The sequence below is a fragment of the Eubalaena glacialis genome, chromosome 13, assembly GCF_028564815.1.
Source record: "Eubalaena glacialis isolate mEubGla1 chromosome 13, mEubGla1.1.hap2.+ XY, whole genome shotgun sequence".
Lineage (NCBI taxonomy): Eukaryota > Metazoa > Chordata > Mammalia > Artiodactyla > Balaenidae > Eubalaena > Eubalaena glacialis.
Window position 1 is genome coordinate 80,434,766 of NC_083728.1, and position 16,135 is coordinate 80,450,900.

The window sequence follows — 16,135 nt, forward strand, 5'->3', positions numbered from 1 at the left end:
GATCATAAATCATCTAGCTATTTCTTGGGATTGAACGTATAGCTATTTCTTGGGATTGACATATTTATAATATCTCATTATTATAAATAAAGCTGGAATGAACATTCTTATTCATCAGTATTTGTCCACAAATTTTATCATTTCCAAAGGCTTAAAATCTTTAGAAATGCAATTATTGGATCAACATATTTGGATACTTTTCAGATTCTTTAATCATGTTGCCATGTACTTCCCAAAATGTTTGTACTGAATTATGCTTTTACCATCAGTGAATGAGTGTCTGTCTTGCTGTACTCTAGGCAGTATTGAATATTGCTATTTAAAAATATCTTTGCCAATCTGATAAGCCAAAATGGTACCTCATTACTGCTTCAATTTGCATTTCTTTGATTACTAGTAACTCAGAACCATATTTTAGGAGACCATTTTTTCTTGTTTTGACACAGCCTCAACTCGAGTTCGTCTTGAATTGCAACTGTCAAGATAAATTGTTGAAATTAAGAGCTGTAGTCCTCGGATGTAATAACCTCATCCAGAATGTGTAACACTGAAAGCTGCCTAATTAGAAGTGACAGAATTCTAACTCATAACTGCATATTTTTAAACTTTTTTATTATGGATTTTTAAAACATTAAAGAGAAAAGAGAATAATGGAGGGAATTCCTGTGTAAGCATGATCTTAGCTTTGACAGTTATCAGCATTTTACATTTCATGTTTCATCTGTCTTCCCAATTTTGGGGGTGGGGAAGCATTGGAATATTTCAAATCAGATAAATAGTATCATTTTATCCACAAATACTTGTGTATTTAACACATAAGAACATATTAAAAATGGAATGCCTCCTCCCAGCACTTTGCGTATATTTTTAAATTTTTTCATAGGATTTTTATATTGAAGTATAGTTGATTTTCTAGTTTTACAGCAGAGTCATTCAGTATTTTGGTAGATTATACTCCGTTATAAGTTATTACAAGATAATGGCTATAAAATATATCCTTGTTGCTTATCTATTTTATATGTAGTAGTTTATATCTTTTAATCCCATACTCCTAATTTATCCCTCCCCCTCCCCTTTCCCCTTTAGTAACCATAAGTTTGTTTTCTATGTCTGTGAGTCTGCTTCTGTTTTGTAAATAAATTGATTTGTATTACATTTTTTGATTCCACATGTAAGTGATATCATATATTTGTCTTTCTTTGTCTGACTGACTTCACTTAGTATGATAATCTCTAGGTCCATCCATGTTGCTGCAAATGGCAGTATTTCATTCTTTTTTATGGCTTAGTAATATTCCATTTTATGGATGCCATCCATCCAATAAGATGGATACCACATCTTCTTTATCCATTCATCTATTGATGGACATTTAGGTTGCTTCCATGTCTTGGCTATTGTGAATACTGCTACTATGAACATTGGTGTGCATGTATCTTTTCGAATTAGAGTTTTCATCCTTCCCAGATATATGCCCAGGAGTGGGATTGCTGGATCATATGGTCACTCTATTTTTAGTTTTTAAAGGAAACTCCATACTGTTCTCCACAGTGGCTGCACCAATTTACATTCCCATCAGCAGTGTGGAAGGGTTCCCTTTTCTCCACACCCTCTCTAGCATTTAATATTTGTAGACCTTCTGATGATGGCCATTCTGACCAGCGTGAGGTGATACCTCATTGTAGTTTTTTTTTTTTTTAATGTTTATTTATTTATTTATTTATTTATTTATTTTTTTGCCTGTGTTGGGTCTTCGTTTCTGTGTGAGGGCTTCCTCTAATTGCGGCAAGCGGGGGCCACTCTTAATTGCGGTGCGCGGGCCTCTCACTATCGTGGCCTCTCTTGTTGTGGAGCACAGGCTCCAGACGCGCAGGCTCAGTAGTTGTGGCTCACGGGCCTAGTTGCTCTGCGGCATGTGGGATCTTCCCAGACCAGGGCTCGAACCCGTGTCCCCTGCATTAGCAGGCAGATTCTCAACCACTGCGCCACCAGGGAAGCCCCTCATTGTAGTTTTGATTTTCATTTTGGTTTGTTTATGGTTTCTTTTGCTGTACAAAAGCTTATGTTTTTTTTTTTAAGCCCCTCATTTTCTATCTTCCTCCTTATGTTGTTAATTTCACAGATTACATTTTATACATTGCATGCCCATTAACATAGATTTATAATTATTGTTTTAGGTATATGTGTTTTAAATCACATAGGAACAAAAAAAGGAATTAGAAACCAAAAATAGAACAATACTGGCTTTCATATTTACCTATTTAGTTACCTTTATCCCAGTTCTTTACTCATGGTTTCAGGTTGCTGTCTGGTGTCCTTTCATGTCATCCTGAAGCATTCCCTTTAGCATTTCTTCTGTGGCAGTTCTGCTAATGATGAACTCCCCGAGCTTTTGTTTATCTGGAAATGACTTCATTTATTTATTTATTTATTGCTGCATTGGGTCTTTGTTGCTGCGCGTGGGCTTTCTCTAGTTGCGGCGAGCGGGGGCTATTCTTTGTTGCGGTGCGCGGGCTTCTCATTGCGGTGGCTTCTCTTGTTGTGGAGCGCGGGCTTCAGTAGTTGTAGCACATGGGCTCAGTAGTTGTGGCTCGCGGGCTCTAGAGCGCAGGCTCAGTAGTTGTGGCGCACAGGCTTAGTTGCTCCGCAGCGTGTGGGATCTTCCCCAACCAGGGCTCAAACCCGTGTCCCCTGCATTGGCAGGTGGATTCTTAACCACTGTGCCACCGGGGAAGTCCCTCTCCTTTATTTTTGAAGTATAGTTTTACCAGATGTAGAATTCTTGGTTGATAGTTTTTTTCTTTCAGCAATTTAAATATGTCATCCCACTGTCTCCTGACTATTATGGTTGATGGTGAGAAATAGGCTCTGATCTTATCAAGGATTCCTGTACATGACAAGTCACTTCTCTTTTGCTGCTTTCAAGATTCTCTTTGTCTTTTGACAGTTTGATTATAATATATCTCAGTGTGCATCTCTTTGAGTTTATCCTACTTGAAGTTTGTTGAGCTTCTTCAATGTGTAGACTCATGTTTTTCATCAGATTTTGGAAGTTTTGGCCATTTTGTTTTCAAATATTATTTTTTGCCATTTTCTCTCTCCTCTCCTTCTGAGATTTTCATAATGCACATGTTGAACATTTCATGGTGTTCTACAGGTCTTTAAAGAGAAATGTAAATAATAAACCTACAACCCTTCTCTTACTTCTCATCCTCAGAAGTAAGCACTATTAATGGCTTGATGTGTTTCCTTCTATGATTTCTTTTCCTGTTGGGTTGGATTTTCTTCACTGAGTCTTATAACATTGTCTTTGCCCTCTTTCTTTGATCTACATTTTCAGTTATTCATTACAGTTTAATTTGGTTGGTTACTTAGTTTATTTTGGAAGTAATTCTATAATAGTTTTCCTGCTTGTCTTCTTTGATTATAAAGAATACTTCATTTGGGTGCATCATGAATTATATCTTTGAATTTATTTTCTAATTCTTTGCTTATTTGACATATCAGATTGACACATTTTGTTTTGTCTCCCATGAACAGTAAAAAATGTAGTTAATTAAAGCCATTTTAAGAATAAGTATGTTTTCTAAGGACTTTGAAAGATTCATTGCCCAATTTCTAGTAGAGGCAATACATATTCCTTTGCTTTTAGAAACAATGGTCATCAGTGAGGGATTGTTTCAATTTTAAGGTTTTTTTGTTTGTTTTAAAGAGTTTAGAATTAATTTTTTGACAAGCATGATATGACTTGGTCAGCATTCAATTTGTTTGTTTGTTTTTTAATTGGGATATAGTTGCTTTACAGTGTTGTGTTAGTTTCTGCTGTACAGCAAAGTGAATCAGCCATATGTATACATATATCCCCTCCTTTTTGGATTTCCTTCCCTTTGAGGAGCCAGGCAGGAGTGGTGGAGTCTTAACCTTGCTGGTTTCCTGGTTCCTCTCCTCTTTTGGTATTAACCATTGCTGCTAATTTCTTTTCTGACTTTGGTTTTGTTCGTTTACTAGAATAAAATGTAGATTATACAACAGTCGGTACTTTGGTTGCTTGTTCACTGCTGTATCTCTAGCATCTAGTATTATACCTGGTGTACAGCGAGACCTGGTGACTGTTGGTTGAATTGATATCTGTGTGAACAAATGAATGAATCTGTGTAACTGCTGGTGGTGGTGGTGATGATGGTAGCTGAAATTTATTCAAAGTTTTCTAAGGCTGTGTTCTAAGTTCTTTATTTGTTTTAGTTCTTTTAATTTTACAGCAATACTATGAGATATAGATACTATTACTCTTCCTATTTTACAGAGGCACAGAGAGCATGCCTAAGCTCACACAGCTGACTCCAGAGCCCAGTAGCTTAATTGCTACTATGTACTCTTTTCCTCATCTTATACTTTTTTCCTCTTTTCTCTCCTCCTTCCTAACTACTCAGACCTTTTCTACTTTGTACTTAATCCTTTTTTCCCTCACTTCCTTTTGATAAGCATTTAGCATTTACCTTTGGAATTTTGACCTCAATTTTCACTCCATGTATTGGGTTGGCCAAAAAGTTCGTTCAGGTTCTTCCGTACCACCCCGAAAGAACTTTTTGGCCAACCCAATATTTTCAGTCCATGTATTGCTTCCCTCTAAGAAACAAACGTAAGTTAAAACCCAAATTTAAACTCTGTCACAAAGATCTGGTCTGAATTCTAGAGGTTAACGTCTAGGTTTCTTGCTGCATAGCCTAGCTGCACATTGGTTGTGATGTTACTTTCAGATCCACTCCTCCCTCCCATTTTATTGTGTTTGTTACTACCACTGGGGGAAAAAAGTCCTAGACTCTCAAATTAAACAGAAAATACATGAAATTATAACATGCCAGCTACTTGACACTTTTTTACAAATCTCACTGTGACATTTTACAAATCACATTGTAGCCTGAACAGAAAGTAGCTAAACTTTTTGCCTGAATTGGATACTTTCATCTTCATTTTTGTATTCCGTAGTATTACACAAACCCTGTCCCTACTAGATAATATGCCACATTCAGAAAATCCTGCAGTAATAACTGACCAGAACCTATGCAAATTAAAATTACTAACTAAATCCCCAAACTGGGGAAAAAAATAGGTTTTATTCAAATTAAATTACTACAATACAATCCAGTTTGTACTCCAATTTTTTTTCTTTTTTTTAATCTAAAAGAAGGATAAAATAAAGTGTTAAGTATGTCCTTTGCAAAGGAAATTCCAGCTCTCACCTCTCAAGCAACATCTGTACTCAGTTTTTGTTTTTGTTTTTTTTTAATAAATTTATTTATTTATTTTTGGCTGTGTTGGGTCCTCGTTGCTGCGCGCAGGCTTTCTCTAGTTGTGGCGAGCAGGGGCTACTCTTCGTTGCAGTGCGCGGGCTTCTCCTTGCGGTGGCTTCTCTTGTTGCGGAGCACGAGCTCTAGGCGCACAGGCTTCAGTAGTTGCAGCACGCGGGCTCAGTAGTTGTGGCTTGCGAGCTCTGGAGCGCAGGCTCAGTAGCTGTGGCGCACAGGCTTAGTTGCTCTGTGGCATGTGGGGTCTTCCCGGACCAGGGCTCGAACCCGTGTCCCCTGCATTGGCAGGCGCGTTCTTAACCACTGTGCCACCAGGGAAGTCCTCAGTTTTTGTTTTAATCTGATCTGACTGGAGTATAACACAACTTTCTTCTATAGACTTTAGGAACTGCTTTAACTAATTTTAAACAGACTTTAAAGTCTCCAAAACCATCCCATCGAGCAGGCTCCCTACAGACACAGTGAAACCCAGAATGTGAATTTGATAATTTGAAATAAAATCTAATGACATTTCTTTTTTAGTAACCCCATAGTGCTTTTCTTTGTCCTTAACAATCTGAACATTAGTAGGCTATAGATAAAAGGAACATGTACTAAAATTAGTTATATCTGTTGATCAAAAGATATGAAGAAATCAGAAAGGAAAGCCATAAAGTAGATGAAAATATTTCTAATACAATTATAACAGCATTCTTACAGCCAGAATATATAAAGAATTTGAAAAACCCAGTAGTAAAAAGACAGCTATCCCGATAAAGAAATGTTCAAAACATTTGAACAAGTACTTCACAAAAGTAGAGATCAAAATGGCCAAAAACATACTCAACTTCATCAGTAAATGGGCAAATACAAAATAAGACAGTGCAGGAATGGCTAAAGTTTAAAAGACTAACAACAAGTGTTGTTGAAGAAGAGAAGCAGCTGGAACTCTGATCCACTGCAGGTGGAAGTATGGTGAAATGACTTTGGAAACCAATTTAGCAGTATCTGCACATCCTGTGATCCAGCATTTCCACTCTTAGGAACATTCAAGAAAAATCCATCGGGAGTCAGGTACAGTAGCAGTCATAGCAATGCTATTTTGTAAGAGACCCAGACTGGGGAAAAAAACAAACCAACCAACAACTTTCACTAATGTAAGTATTTTCATATACTGGAGTACTAAACAGCAGCAAAAATATATCCAAAGCTAAAGTCACCATCAAATTCAGTGAAAGAATTCCAGTGAAAGAAGCCAGACATAGACGAATACATGTCATAATAGCATTTCATAAAATTCCCTAAAGCAGGAAGAACTAAACTCTAGTGTTACGAGAGATAACAGCATTTTATAATAACTAAAAACTGGAAATAATCCAGATGTCTATCAATGGGGGAACGGTTGAATAAATTATTGTATATTTATATAATGGAATATTAGATAACAAAGAAAATGAACAAATCTCAACATGCAGCAACATGGATGAACTTTATAAACACAGTGTTGTATGACAGAAGCAAGATGCAAAAAAGTATATGGTTCCATGTATATAAATTTCAAACACAGGCAAAAATCTAAACTTTAATGTTGAAGTCAGGATATTAGATAGCTTTGGGGTGAAGGCAATCGATGGTGACTGGGTGATGGATATTTTCTTTGTGTTAATCCCTTGGGCTGTCCATTCGTGTTTTATGTATGTTTCTCTTTGTATGATTTATTTCACAATTTGAAAAGGTTAAGCAACGAGAGATAGAGTCTGCCCTGGATTCATTCTGCTTGGGTTCATATCCCAGCTTTGCTGCTTTCCAACTGTGTAACTTTGGGAAATTCATTTAGCAGCACTAAGCCTCAATTTCATATCTGTAATGTGAAGCTAATAAACCTATTTTGTAAGATTTGTTGCAAAGATGAGACAAATATTGGAATCTTTGCTAAGATGTTAAACACAACAACAGCTGGCACATAGTAAGGGCTGACTCATTGCTAACTCTTGCTATTGTTATTGTTGGTATCATTTCCAGTTTATTTGTTGAAAGGAATTTTAAACTCCCATTGGAATTACATTATATTTAGAAATCTATCATGGCTGTCCATGTAGGCTAGTTTTTTATGGTCTCAGAAATATTTACTTTTTTCACTGTCCATGTTATTTCATAAATAATCATCAAGTATTTTATAGATGTATTTTAGAGTTGAAGTAGAATTTTCTTTGCCTTGCATTTTGTAATTGTACATATAGTATATATGTACCATACATATGGCATATAATAGCTAATACTTAGTATGACTTACTGCTGCCAACATGGTTCTAAGTGTTATGTAGATGGACACTTTTAATCCTGTGTAAACTCCCATTTTGCACAGGTAGAAACTGAGACAGAGTTAAAGATGGCTAGTATGTGATCTGGGATTCAGTTTGGCCTCAGAGTCCACATTCACCCCACTGCTCTATGCTAGGAAAGCTGCTCATTTTTCTATTTTTATTTGGTAACTGGCCAATTTTACTTAATCTGATTTTTAGTTGATTTTCCAAGAAGCCAGCTATATCATTTGCAAGTAATTGTTTTTTGTATACTGTCCACTTACTCTTGTTCTTGCCTTATTGCTTTGATTTTAACTTTCAGGGAAGTGTTTATAAAAATAATAGAGTGGACATTCTGCTGTTATTCTGATTAAATAGAAATGCCTCTATTTTTTACATCTCTAAGAATGACATGGACTATTGACTGGAGAGTGTTTTCTTTATGTTAAGGATGTGTTTTTTAATTTTTGAGTTTACCAAATGGTTTTTCAGTTGTTCATTCTGTTTTGTTTTAAAATCAAGGATGGGCTTTAAATGATATGAAATGTCTTTGTGTGTCTATAAGATGATTGTATAACTTTTCTGTGTTGAGCTATTAACGTGATGAATTGTATTAATATATAGTCTAATATTGAATCATCTTTGCATTTCTAGAATTTTTAACATAATGCTGAATTTCATTTGCTAAAATTTCTGTAAGATTAAGTACAAGTGAGATTGGCTTGCACGTCTCTACCATTTTTGTTAGGTTTTGGCATTGGATGAATTCTAGCTATGTGAAGGGAATCTGGAAGATTTCTGTCTTTTCGTGCATTATACACTGCATTTTTTTTTAAATTATTTATTTATTTATTTATTCATGGCTGTGTTGGGTCTTCGTTTCTGTGCGAGGGCTTTCTCTAGTTGCGGCAAGCGGGGGCCACTCTTCATCGCGGTGCGCGGGCCTCTCACCATCGCGGCCTCTCTTGTTGCGGAGCACAGGCTCCAGACGCGCAGGCTCAGTAATTGTGGCTCACGGGCCCAGTTGCTCCGCGGCATGTGGGATCCTCCCAGACGAGGGCCCGAACCCATGTCCCCTGCATTGGCAGGCAGACTCTCAACCACTGCGCCACCAGGGAAGCCCCTACACTGCATTTTAAAAATAAGTTTTGAGTACATTTTCTGATATGGCTGCCTAATACTGTTCATCCCTTGGTTATCTTCAGACATGAGCAAAAGTAGAGAGATTGGCATTCTTTTTAATTAAAGTATAGTTGATGTACAATATTATATGTTTCAGGTGTACAATATAGTGATTCACAAATTTTAAAGGTTATACTCCATTTATAGTTATTATAAAATATTGGCTATATTCCCTGTGTTGTACAATATATCCTTGTAGCTTATTTTATACATAATAGTTTCTACTTCTTAATCCCCTACCCCTATCTTGCCTCTCCCCCCTCCCCTCTCCCCATTGGTAACTACTAATTTGTTCTCTATATCTGAGTCTCTTTTTTGTTATATTCACTAGTTTGTTCTATTTTTTATATTCCACATATAAGTGATATCATACAGTATTTGTCTTTCTCTGTCTGACTTATTTCACTTAGCATAATGCCCTCCAAGTCCAACCATGTTGTTGCAAATGGCAAAATTTCATTCTTTTTTATGGCTGAGTAGTATTCCATTGTGTATATATATACCACATCTTTATCCGTTCATCTGTTGGTGGACATTTAGGTTGCTTTCATATCTTGGCAATTGTAAATAATGCTGCTGTGAACACTGGGGTGCATGTAGAGAGAGATTGGTATCATTTTGTTCACGTCTTACTTCACTTTGTTTTTCTCTTGAGTATTTTGAGCCTTGCTACTTAAAGCATGGTTTGAGGTTTAGCAGCATGGATACTACCCAGGAACTTGCTACAGATGGATGTAATCATGTGCACATAACTACAGGTGCCACATCATCTTTGCCATATTCTATTGGTTATAGGCAAGTCACAGGTTCTGCCCCCACTCTTGTTGTAGATTTTAAACTATCATTAATCGTGTTGTTTTGAGATGTTTGAATAAGTCTTTGAACTTTTAGTAATTTGTCTAGGGTCCTGGAAGGGAGCTACAAAGTCAAAGGTATAAAGTTTTTAAAGGCTTGTATGACTGTTGTCTAATGGCTTTTCAGAATATCAGTACCTCTTTTGGTTACATGGTAAACAAATGGCAACGTTGACAGTTCATCAACATGCCTTTTCTGCCAAGTAGAGATCATTAAATAATGAGGAAGCAGGAAAGAGGACAAGAGTGATTAGAAATTCTTACTGTAAATAACTTTGAGCAATTGATACCTGAAAGCTTGAAGGTTATGTGAATTAATTTTCACGAATCTAAAACTGTTTGGTCAATTTACTATTTCTAACTAAATGGAATTCAGTGTATTTGTTAAGAAACTTTTGGGTGTCTTATCTAGTGTTCGATACTGTAAGTGAGAGAAGAAAAATATACCAATATCTGTGCCTTTATAAGGCTTCTGGGAGTCTTATGACATTGTTTACATTTTTTTCATCTTTCTACAAAATGCAACTTCAATTTATAGAAGTTCATGCCAGGTTTCACCTATGGGTTTAAGAAATTTGAAAATCTTCCTGGGTGATAAAAACAAAGTTGTGTTTTCCTCTGTTTTAGCAACAACGTACTGTCTATAGGCTGACTCTAGTGAAAGCATGGAACGTGGATGAGCTCCAGGCCTATGCCAAGCTGGTGTCCCTGGGGAACCCTGACTTCATCGAGGTGAAGGTAAGCCCCTGCCGGCTAGTGTTGGGCACGTTCACATTATGCTTTGTTGGCCACGGTGGAATTACAATCTTCTAAAATTCCGCAGGAGGTCCCGGATGTTTTATTTATTCAGTCAGAAGTATTAATCAAGATTCCTGGCACTGTTCTAGGTATTGGAGATAAGAGCAAGGTATTGGAGATAAGAGCAGTAAAGACTAAGCATTTGCTCTCACGTATAAAAAGCTTATATTTTAGTGAGAGGTAGACCGTCAACAGAAAATGAATGTACTGCTCACTACATAGTAACTTTAATATGCTGAGAAATAAAATACTGTTATAGTGTAGTGAGTAATTGGTTGGCTTTTAACTACATTTTTACTATGGGAAACTTCAAATATATAGAGAAGTAGAGAGACTGATGTAATGAACCCCATCCATCCATTACCCAGCTTCAAAAATTACTAGCTCGTGTTTCAACTGTACTCCTACCCATTTTCCTGCCCTTACCTGTGAAGCAAATCCCCACGTTAATGCCATTCATCCATAACTGTTTTAGTATGTATTTCTAAAAGATATGCACTCACGTTAAACACTTATTCAGAATACTGTTCTTACTAAACAGTTCTAACAATAATCTCATATATTGGAACATATAAGGTTTCAACTTGACCAGTTATTTTAACAGTATTTTTTTAAATTGAAGTAGAGTTGATATACAATATTGTGTTAGTTTCAGGTATACAGCGAAGTAATTCAGTTTTATATATATATATATATATATATATATATATATATATATATATATATATTTATTTATTTATTTATTTATTTATTTACACACACACACACACACACACACATATATATATATAGTTTTTCAGGTTATTTTCCATTATAGGTTATTATAAGATGTTGAATATAGTTCCCTGTGCTATACAGTAAATCCTTGTTGTTTATTTTATGTACAGTAGTGTTTATCTGTTAATCCAATACTCCTGATTTATTCTTCCCCTCCTCCCTTTCCCCTTTGGTAACTGTAAGTTTGTTTTCTACGTCTGTGAGTCTGTTTCTATTTTGTATGTAGATTCATTTGTACTCATTTTTAGATTCCTCACATAAATGATATCATATAATATTTCCCTTTCTCTTTCTGACTTATTTCACTTAGTATGATAATCTCTAGGTCCATCCATGTTACTGCAAATGGTAATATTTCATTATTTTCTATGGCTGAGTAATATTCCATTGTGTATATATACCACATCTTCTTAAACCAATTGTCTAAAGTATTTTTTAATCTGGATCCAAATAAGGGTCAGAATTGGATTATTTCTCTCTTAAATTTCTTTTAATCTATTAGTTCCTCTTCCATGTGTTTTTTTTCCCCCTTGTAATTTATTTTGTTGGAAAAAATGGATCATTTACCCTGGTTAGTTCCCCATATTTATATTTTAGATTTTGGTGATTGCATGTTGCTCTGCCCCTTAGATTTCCCATGGATTGGTAGTTAGATCAAAAGAAGATTGATCAGATTTGTGTGTGTGTGTGTGTGTGTGTGTGTGTGTGTGTGTGTATGTGTGAATGTTTGCATTTTAAGATTATTTCATTGGTGGTAGTGTATGCTTCCAGCAGGAGCCATTTAATGTCTGGTTGTCACTGTCATGTTTTTACCAGTGTTTCTTTGGGATAGATACCTGTAAGTGGATTGATGTGTCAGAGGGTAAAGGCATATGCTGTTTTGCTAGATATTGTGGTTGGCTGCTTTAGATTTCAAAAGCAAGAAGGCTTTTCTGAGGAGATGACTCTTTTAAAAACTGATACCTGAATAGTAAGAAGCAGCACAATATGCAAAGGCTTGGGGTCAGAGCATTCTGGGCAGATGGCACAGCTGGTCCACAGAGGTCCTACATGATCTCCGTGGGGTAGTTGGAGTTGGCTGTGGTACAAGATGAATCGGAGTGGTGGGCTGGGGCCAGATTTTGTTAGGCCTTTCATGCATGGATAAGAGAATCAGATTTTGTACTAAGTTTAATGATAAGCTTTTTTTAATACTAGGTGTGCTAGGAAAGGGTTTTAAACTGGAGAGTGATATGATCTGATTTATGATTTTGAAAGATCACCCTGCCGTTGCCATGAGTGGATTATAGAGGGCAGTAGTAGAAGTAGGTAGACCGGTAACAAAACTTTTGCCGAGCAAGAGATGTGATGGCGTGGGGAAGGTCATTGGAGAGGACTGGGTGCATTTGTGATACATTTTGGGAGTAGATCCAACAGAACTTGTTGTTAGATGACATGTAGGGTATGAAAGAACAAAAAGAATCAAGAATAGCACCTGGGTTTTTGGCTTAAGCAATCGTGTGGATGTGGAACAGTTTGCTGAGATGGAAAAGACCAGTGGAGAAGGGAGGCAAATTCAGGGAGTAATTGCATGAGTTCTGTGTTGACCTTAATACTTTGAGATAGCTTTTAAATAATCCAAGTGTAGGTTCAAAGTGTAGGTTCAAATAAGCCACAGGTTCTATAAGCCTGGCGTTCTGGGGATAAGACAGGCCTGGCAGTAATGATTTGGAAGTCATCAGCATGAGATGGTAGTTCAAGCTATAGAGTTTTAAGAGGCGGACAGTTTTCTTGGACAACTAAGAATACACAGAATGAGAGAAAGTGACCAGAAAATTAACCCAGTCTCTCAAAGCTCCACTCTTCAGTTTATGTTTATGAAGCTGGATGCACTCTGTCACATCAGAGCATATTTCAGTTTTACAGCCGTTTTTTAGTAAGTTCAGCGTTCTGCATTACTGTCCTCTGGAGGGATGGGGAGGTGAGAGGAGCAGATGAAATATTGCTGAGTGTGTAGCAGCCTCTAGTCAGGTCAAGACACTTTTCTTTTAAAATTGCTCTTAATTTCAAAAGGCTACTCTTGGCAAGAAGTCTAATATGCAAAGACACAAGCTACACTTTAAATATATGCATTGGCTTAAGGAAACCTTGCCAACATCAGAGATTAGTGGTGTTTTAATTTATGATTTAGCTATTAAAGAATGCTGCTTCAAATTATGCTGCAGTAAAACCTCTATTATTAACTTGGCTGGATCGCACTGTCACCTTTTTTTCTCCTTCTTTCTTTGCAGTCATGTTTCCTATAATGAAGAAGATATTTTGTAATCTGAAAAGAATCAACCAAATTTTAAAGAAAGATGGCTACTTTGTAAACAGTGTAATTCTCTGATGGGCATTTTGTAGTTGGACAAACTATTAACATAACTAGGAAACAGATGAAGCCTTCTGCTTATAGCTGAGATGTTATAATGACATAGTTTCTTTCAAACAAGATTTCCATTTTACTATTTTATCCCTGCATTTAACAAATATTTCTGAGCTGTCTTCATGTGCCAGGCCTCGTCAAAGCATCATAGGTACAAATTTTTTTTCTAAATTTGGATATGCTGTTTGGGAAATGGATGTCTTATTGAACAAGGCAAAATCTACAGAAGTAAAATGAACTACTTTGAGAGATTTTTTTAATTGAAAAATCTTGGAGAAGTGTGTAATCTAATCACAATTTTAAATGTCTTATTTAAATTATAAAATATAAGGTAATAGACAACAGTTTGTGTGTATCAGGGGAAAGCATGTGATGATCAGTTGTCTCTGGTAGGAGACCTGTAATATCAAGTACCTGGGCCTTTGAGGATTAGATCACATGGTTTATTAAATTCATCTCTCATTTGTCTAGCAAGTTAATGAAGTATCTTTCTCTTAAAGATACTTTAAGAGATGAATGAAGTAGGAAAAGGGATGTTTACAGAAAATAGTATACTATTAAGAAACAAAACGAGTTATAGAATAATTACTACTTGATCAAATTTTTAACAGTGTATGTTTAGATACATTTATATACGAAAAGTATGGAAGGATACATATCAAATCATTAACAGTGTACGATTTGGGAGAAGGGGAAGGAAAGGCTTGTTTTACTTTTCATATTTCTGTGTTGTGTGAATTGTTGCAGTGAGCATGCATTACTTTTATAATTCAAATGATTGAAATGAAATCAGTAAATGGAGAAGGCATGCTTTCCTGTTCAGTAGGGTTAAACTATTTAATGTCTGAAAAGGCAGCTTTTTTTTGTTGTTGTCTTATTAATTAAAGTAAAATTTTCTAAAATGGAAGCGTTTTAAAAATAATAGTAATAAAGCCTCTCCAAAAAACATTTGGTAAGAGCTAGCAATATGGCAGCCTAAGATAACCTCAGATTCCTCCAAAAGCAAACACTTAGAAGTAAATGTTATGGTAAACATACTTTTGAGAGAATAGTCAGTCTGTCAGGTCTGTAAGGGAATTCCTTAGGGGCTGTAAAAAGGGAGATTGCCTGGTGGTACTCTGCAGCTCCAGTAGAGACAGGATGCGGCAGAAGACTAGGCCCTTTCACCTTTAGTGAAAGGACGAATTAGGAAAAAATTCACCCACTGACACAGAGTGGCACTTGGAGGCTTATCCCTTACCTATGCTTTTGGTAAAAAGAAAAAGTCTCCCAGGGCCCGACCCTGAAATGGGGTTGGTGTTAAAATTTAATAGTACCTCAAGGTCCCATAAATGCCCTGAAGATGTGAAATTGATAACACAAAGTGACCCTGGGCTAGTGAAATACCTGAGGCTCTCGGATACCATTCATATCCTTTTCCTGGATTTCCTGGATGTGTGTGTGTGTATGTGGAGGGTTCAGGGGGGTCTCTCATAGTCTCAGGTGGGGAAGTTGTGTAAGCTTTGATACATTCCTAAAATGTATTCATTTAGCCTGGGACAAGTTACTTATCCTCCTTGAGCCTAAATTTCCTCAGTATTAGAATATCAATTTAATAGACTTGTTTTGAGAATTCAAGGGGGTAACATATGCCTGGGTTCAGTAAATGTTTAGATCACTTTCCATCAAGCACATTATTTAAAAATGAATCAATAGAAGCTGTTTCTCTATTATATTGATTTTCTCTTTTCTTTCACTGCTAGTCTTGTAAAATATTTCTCTGTTCCATTCTCTGTAAATTAACATGTATTTTAGCTTCATTAGGCTTAAGTAGACCTATATTTGCTAGCCTGGGAAGCTTAACCATCGTTATTTGCTTACTTGTTTGTGAAAATGTGTTTCGTGTTGTAAACATCTGCCTTATTGAAAAGCTTTCATAACACAATCCATCTGTAAATGAAATACCGTCTTTGTATTCTCTGCCTAGCACTGCACCTTGAGAAGAGTAAGGGCTCAGTAATTACTCGTTGTCAAATGATTTAAAACTCTCTTCGCATTAGCACCATGACTGTCTACAGAACTCAATCCTTGCAGAATGCATCTTGCAAAACAAATGTCTTAGCATAGTCTCAATCTCTTTCTGCACACAAACGTAGGGAGTATTACCGGTGGTTCATGTATGTAGCAATACCTAACCAGTGATTATCAGTTGGTTCATAATCATTAAAGTGTAGAAAAATCTTGAAAAATACGAATTAAATTTTGTATTAGATCAGAAAAGAGTTCTGGAGTTTAATGTCATAGAGGAACATGTGACTTGCTCTTTAGAATAGATTGGTTGGGGGTACAGAGAAGAATAGGGTGTGGCCCCCACCCTCTAAGAGCTCAGGATTTAGACACATCAAAGTTATGCCAGTTATCTGAGAAGAGAGATGCACAGGGTATGATGAGATTGGGATTAGATGGGACTGGGGTTCCTGGCCGAAGATCAAAGAGATGGTGGAGAATTTAGCCAGGGAAAGACTGGATGCTGAGTGGGGCAGTCCAGTAAGAAGG

The 16,135-nt window shown here is 36.4% G+C and overlaps 1 protein-coding gene across 4 annotated transcripts in view; it reads left to right on the top strand.

Annotated features, from left to right (window-relative positions):
• The window catches only part of LOC133103452 (S-adenosyl-L-methionine-dependent tRNA 4-demethylwyosine synthase TYW1), a 216,153-nt gene that overhangs the window by 120,540 nt on the left and 79,478 nt on the right, over positions 1–16,135 (top strand). For all 4 annotated transcript variants that reach the window (XM_061208851.1, XM_061208852.1, XM_061208850.1 and 1 more), the window contains one exon: positions 10,249–10,359. In XM_061208851.1, the coding sequence (XP_061064834.1) occupies positions 10,249–10,359 (111 nt within the window). The remainder of the gene's footprint in view (positions 1–10,248; positions 10,360–16,135) is intronic.